Source organism: Alosa sapidissima, chromosome 3, assembly GCF_018492685.1.
Source record: "Alosa sapidissima isolate fAloSap1 chromosome 3, fAloSap1.pri, whole genome shotgun sequence".
Taxonomy (NCBI): domain Eukaryota; kingdom Metazoa; phylum Chordata; class Actinopteri; order Clupeiformes; family Clupeidae; genus Alosa; species Alosa sapidissima.
This window is the reverse complement of record NC_055959.1, coordinates 4,344,258-4,350,257: the sequence shown is the minus strand read 5'-3', so window position 1 is coordinate 4,350,257 and position 6,000 is coordinate 4,344,258. Positions and strand designations below refer to the sequence as shown.

The window sequence follows — 6,000 nt, the reverse complement described above, 5'->3', positions numbered from 1 at the left end:
CACAGAGCCAATGAGAGATGACAAACGTAACTGGAGAGCTATTCATCCGCTTGCCCTTGCTTACACACACCAGAGCTAACACACACCGATCTCCCTGTTAGACTTGTGGAGTCCCACACCAAGGGATTTATTTAGCTGATGCTGGTGGACATTTTGTTTCTTCACAGAATAACAGGGTGCCCATTAGATTGCCAGTGGCAACTCACTGGTCATTGACCACCAACAACCAGCTAAAGAAAAGCTGGCGAGGGAAAGTCCTCACTTCTCTGGGGCCTCCTGGTCCGGCGCTGTCCCTCTACTGACAGGCCCCTAGAGCACATGAGTATGACGCAGGTCATGGGAGAATGAGACTGGCTGATTGAATGGCAAGAGCAAAAGCAAGAGCAAAAGCATGGCAAGAAGGTCTGTGGTGCGTCTGGACATACCAGGAGAGGAGGGGCTGGTGGAAAAGATGGTGGACGGGGTGACAAGAGGCGAAAGGAGAAGGTTCGGTCGATGGGGATGAGGAAGAGGAAGAAGAGGAAGAAAAGGAGGAAGAGGAGGAGGAGGAGGAGGAGAAAGACTGGGGCGAGGACACCTCAGGAGGAGGACATAGGGTGGTGTGTGTGTGTGTGAGTGTTTATAATGTGCGTGAGTGTCCGTGTGCGTCTGTGTATCGGGTAGTGTAGAGGACACATGCCTGGGGGTATGGGGTATAGGTATGGGGTATAGGTAGGGGGGGGGGGGGGGGGGTAGGCACCTGCTTGAGCTCACAGCTGGAGTTGGGGTTGCGGCGGAGCACGGACCTGGAGCCACCCGGAGCGTAAGCGGAGTTTACCCAGGAGTGAGAGCGGTCAATCCCCTGCTCATCAGCCAACAACAACACAAACACACACACACAGGACACAAACACACCAGGAGGGAGGGTCCAGGGACAGGAAGGACGAGAGGAAGGGGTGACAGTGGGAGAGGGGGAGATGAGGAGGGAAAACGGGGGAGAGGTGGAGGACAGAGGACACGGAGAGGACAGAGGGGGACAACAGGGTGGACGGACACACAGGTGGACAGAAGCACAGCACACAGATTGCGTCATTGACATTGGCAGCGGCAACCCCCATATGCACAGGAGTGCATGTACTGTACACACATATATGGCAACCCCAGACATGGAGATCAAGATCCTCTGCAGATCAACAAGACTTCAGCTCAGAGCACAGGAAGACATTTGGGGGGGGAATGGGGAAAGGGGGGGGGGGGGGGGGGGGAGACAGGAAACGCATCACAAGACAGGACTTCTTGCGGTCTTCAAACAGGAAGTGAAGCTTTATGCAGCAGTAATCAAAGCGGTCAAACAATAGAAGGCACTCCCAGACATCAACCATACAGATCACTATCTGCATGCTGGCTAAGCATATGTATATTTTTTCAAAAGATAAACCAGTTCACAAGAGCATTGAGGTTTGCACAGGTTTTGCACAAGGACGGTGACTATCATTTTTAATCTGGTACCTAACTGCTATACTCTGTGAAATGTGTATGTGTATTGCATACCTTTACACTGACAGAACAAAATACATACATGAGACGTCATAGAATTAGATACAGTAGAATAGACAAACATGCTGCTCTTCTGTGCACAAAACCCCTCGACAATATTTCATTTGGTATAGAATGTTGTAGAATGGCCAAATACCAATCAAAACAACATCAGTAACACATCTACAAATGTATTTACTCCCTGTATTCACACCCTGTTCTACTGTTTGTAATTCTACGGGCTGTCCAAAAGTAACTCTATATGAATTGTTACTGTTCCATCCATAACAGAACATGGAGAGCATGGTGAGGACTAGTACTGCCTGGTGCATTGATGCACAAGCAAGGCAGCACTAGCGCTGCTGTAATGTTGTCCACCCTATGGACAGAGAGCAGTGCACTAGGCAGCACTAGTCTTCACTATGCTTTCAGACACGTGAGAAAGAGTATACACCTTGCCCTAAGCCAGAGCTGCCAACTCTCACACATTGAGAGTGAGATTCATTCATTTGATTGGCTCAACACGCTTTTACACCAATCAAATGCGTGAGGGTTGGCAGCTCTGCCTAAGCCCTGCTTTCATTGCTAGTCTTGAAACTGTTAGTCTACAAGAGATGAACTAACAAAGCACAAAGACCAGAACAGAATGTAGAGACTTCTGACCGTAGGACTAGGGGCCCGGTGGGGTGGGGTGGGATGGGGCTGGGTACCTTGCTGCCAATGATCCTCTGCACCTCCTCGTCGGGGGTGGGGGTGGTGGCCAGGTCGGGGTTGGAGTTGCTGATGCTCTTGGAGCGGGACAGGTGGAGGCTGCTGGGCCGGGCGGTGGCACGGGACAGGGTGGCGTACTGGATGGGCATCTCATAGGTCGGTGTGCCCGCTGGACAGCAGAGGAGACACAGGTGCAGGAGGGTGAGGATAACAACTTATGCAAACACATGGTGGAGGACAGCAAGCAAAGCAAATTCTCCACAAGCACACTTGCTGATTAAAATGCATACCTTACGCATACAATGTGGACCAAACATGGGGGTCTCACCTCAGGGGTTCTCAATCATTCTCCTAAGACCACTGTGCTGCTAGCCTTACATCCTTCGCATGAGACGTTAAACCGAGGTCCTGACTCACTGTGGTCCTTAAAGATCCCATGGCACTTATCGCAAAGAGTAGAGGGTTCCCTGGTGTCCTGGCTAAATTCCCAACCTGGCTTATTTAATCTGGCCCCTTAATCATCCCCCACTGTAATTGGCTCATTCACTCCTTCAATCTCCACCTCAAGCTGGTGTGTGGTGAGTGTTGTGGCGCATAATGGCTGCCGTGCATCACCCAGGTGGGTGCTACACATTGGTGGTGATTAGTGAGGTTCCCCTTTCACTATAAAGTGCTTTGAGTGTTGAGAAAGCGCTATATAAATGTAATGTGTTGTTGTTGTTTTCATAATTTGGAGTCCAATTATATGTCATTTGGTTCTGATTCTGGGATGTTTCAACCAATACGGGGGGTGGGTGGGGGGCGGGTGCCTCTGCACGCAACTGGATAGAAAACCTGTAGGGAGAACTGCAAAAACATCTTTTTTTTTCGACAAATGCCTTAATCTCTTGTTTTCTGCTCGTCTTTAAAAGTTATTGCGTTGTCGATATCTTGTATAAAAACATCCTATTTGTTGTAAACAAAATCAACTCAAGCGCACTCGGGTTGACGTGGATGACTAAATCACTGCTGCTCATCTGTTCATCTGTGTATCTGCGTATCGACAGGGCATATACCAGTACACTTCTCAATGGATTCCAGACAGAATTCCAGACCGAATTTCCCAAACTCAAATTTGTGTGGGTGGGGTAAATTCAGGCTGGCATTCAGGCTGGCTTCCAGGCTAGCGTACTGCATATCTTCCATTCGTCTTGACTTGACCATGAAGCAATACCAAAATCACAGCAATATCACAACCATCATTAAACCGTAAATACAAGTTCAGTTTGCAGGCTAGTTTATGTTCCTGTCAACATCATCATTCTCTTGTTTACAGTTGTCTTGTTTCGAAACTCAGAAACTATACTAAGCACCTAAGTATGAAACTCTGCATTTTTAGAAAAAATGTAGACAGCATGTACACTATGTGACTCGAATGGGACTGTCCTTCATAAAGCACAAACACAAATCATTGATCACGCTCGTGTGCTGAGGAAGTTCCAGTGTTTTACCATTAGGGGGCGACATGGGCTCAGAGGTGGGCAGGTGGAAGGAATAGTGGATGTAGGAAGCCAGCAGGTTGTTATGGCCGTGCTGGTCCTGGTTGCCCTCCAGGTTCTTGTGGATCTGGTTCACCAGCAGCGACATGGCCTCGAAGGCCGCTCGGCCCAGGTTCACTACACGGAGCAACACACAAAGAGACAGACAGAGAGAGAGAGAAACAGAGAAGGAAAGAGAGAGAGAACAAAATGTAAAAAAAAAACTAAAAAAAAAAAAGACATACACAATGGCAAAAAGAGGGAAAAGGAGATTGATATTCAGGGAGCAAAAGTACAGTGAAAAGTACAGTGTTTTTGCCAAGTCCTGTAAACTGTGTAAACTGATTTCTGGACCACCTTACTGCTGGGGGAAAAACCACACTACAAAAATTCTTTCATATCTGAGGCAGAGTGCATTTTTCCATACAACACCGCTCATTAAACCTTGGAAGCAAAGTCTAATGGCGTCTCCCCCCACCCCCTCACCGATCTGACCAGCGATGACGGGCGGGTGCACAATGAGCAAGATGAGTTTGCTGAGCAGCTGGTGCAGGAAGCGCACGCAAGTGTCCAACAGCGCCCCCTTGAGGGCAGCCATGCTGGCCTTGAGCTCGGCCTCCACGTTGGCCTCAGTGATGATGACGTCCTTCAGCCGGAATGGGAAGGAGTACTCCTCCAGCACATACACCAGGGTGAAAAACTTGTCCAGGTGAGGATCCTGAGACACACACATACACACACACACACACACACACTTAACGAGTATTGGAATATGTCTACCTCTGGAAGACACTACAGACGCTTCAGACTCCTGTGTCATGTATAGATATATGCTTTATAACACAAAACTCATCTGGACTATTTATCTATTTAACGTTTATTTTTTCTTTCTTTCTGTACTTTCTGTAAACAATTACCACCAACATTGTTGAGTGGCAATAAAGTGTATATCTAATAAAGCATATCTATACATGGCCTGTAAGTAATCTTTGCTTGGTGATTTACAGTGTGTGTGTGTGTGTGTGTGTGTGTGTGTGTGTGTACTGCGCACCATACCTGAGTATGAACAGAGGACACAGCGGTTACTTCCACGTTGAAGACCCCTTTGTGATTATCGACCCATTTCATTCCAGGGAGCTGCACCTATAAGAGCAGTCATGTTGTTCAAAGGCACGAACAATACGCAAACACACAGACACACACACACACACACACACATGCACACTGGCGCACACACACACACACACACACACACACACACATATTTGCAAGGACACAAACATAGATACACAAACAATGACACGTGTACACACCTAAACATTACATCATAATTTTCAAACTAGGTATCTGTGTGTGTGTGTGTGCAAGCTACCAATTTCCACACACACAAACACACACTTACATCAGGAGTGAGGACAGAGTAGCTGGGTGGAGGTTTCTCCACGGAGACGGGCAGGCTGAAGGTGCCAGTGCGTAGGCGGCCATGCTGCATCAGCGGGATCCACTACAGAGAAACGACACCGCAGTTAGGCCCTGGGCCATTTCACACACAACACACACACACACACACTACCCACTCATACACAATAAATCAAACACACACTACCCACCCATTCTCACACACACACACACACACACACACACAACCACTCCCACAGTGACTCGAACACTACCCCTCAGCAGGTTCACACACTGTTCACACACTCGCTCATCCAATGACTCACACGGTGACACATGCCAACTATCGCCACCAGCTATTACCACTCCCCCTGAGACTGCCATGTTCCAGTCAGCCCTGGGGCACAACTCCCACTCTAATAACGCCCCCCCCCCTCTCCCCCCCCCCCCTCTCCCACACACACACACACACTCTATACAACATGGCACTACACACCCAAGCACACCCAAGCACACTCACACACACTTCACCCACTGTAACTATAAATCATACTACATCAGTGCAGGGAATCTCAGAGTATCTAAAGTGCACGCCTTCGCCTCTGCTGTGCACTGACTCCAAACTCTCAGACTGTCAGTTCCAAACATGGACGCCTCACTGCTCTCAGCAGGCCAGATGGGCCTCCATTCGAATGGTAAGGTGACACCATGGGAGCGTGAGGAAAGGGCTGGGGAGGAGGAGGCAGGTGTGTGTGTGTGTATGTATGCAAGTGCGTAGGTGTGTGTGTGTGTGTGTGTACTGTAGGTGTGTGTTTTTGCGTCTCTTTGTGTAGTTGTCAATCTGTGTGTGTGTGTGTGT

The 6,000-nt window shown here is 48.6% G+C and overlaps 1 protein-coding gene across 6 annotated transcripts in view; it reads right to left on the bottom strand.

The window, feature by feature from the left end:
* The window catches only part of LOC121704602 (dedicator of cytokinesis protein 7-like), a 55,031-nt gene that overhangs the window by 25,754 nt on the left and 23,277 nt on the right, over positions 1-6,000 (bottom strand). For 4 of the 6 annotated variants that reach the window (XM_042084969.1, XM_042084971.1, XM_042084968.1 and 1 more), the window contains exons 18-23: positions 5,146-5,247; positions 4,800-4,886; positions 4,230-4,461; positions 3,717-3,881; positions 2,226-2,395; positions 740-841 (exon numbers count right to left, since the gene is read on the bottom strand). In XM_042084969.1, coding sequence (XP_041940903.1) covers positions 740-841; positions 2,226-2,395; positions 3,717-3,881; positions 4,230-4,461; positions 4,800-4,886; positions 5,146-5,247 — 858 coding nt within the window. The remainder of the gene's footprint in view (positions 1-739; positions 842-2,225; positions 2,396-3,716; positions 3,882-4,229; positions 4,462-4,799; positions 4,887-5,145; positions 5,248-6,000) is intronic. The other 2 variants (XM_042084973.1, XM_042084972.1) reach the window with 1 other exon arrangement.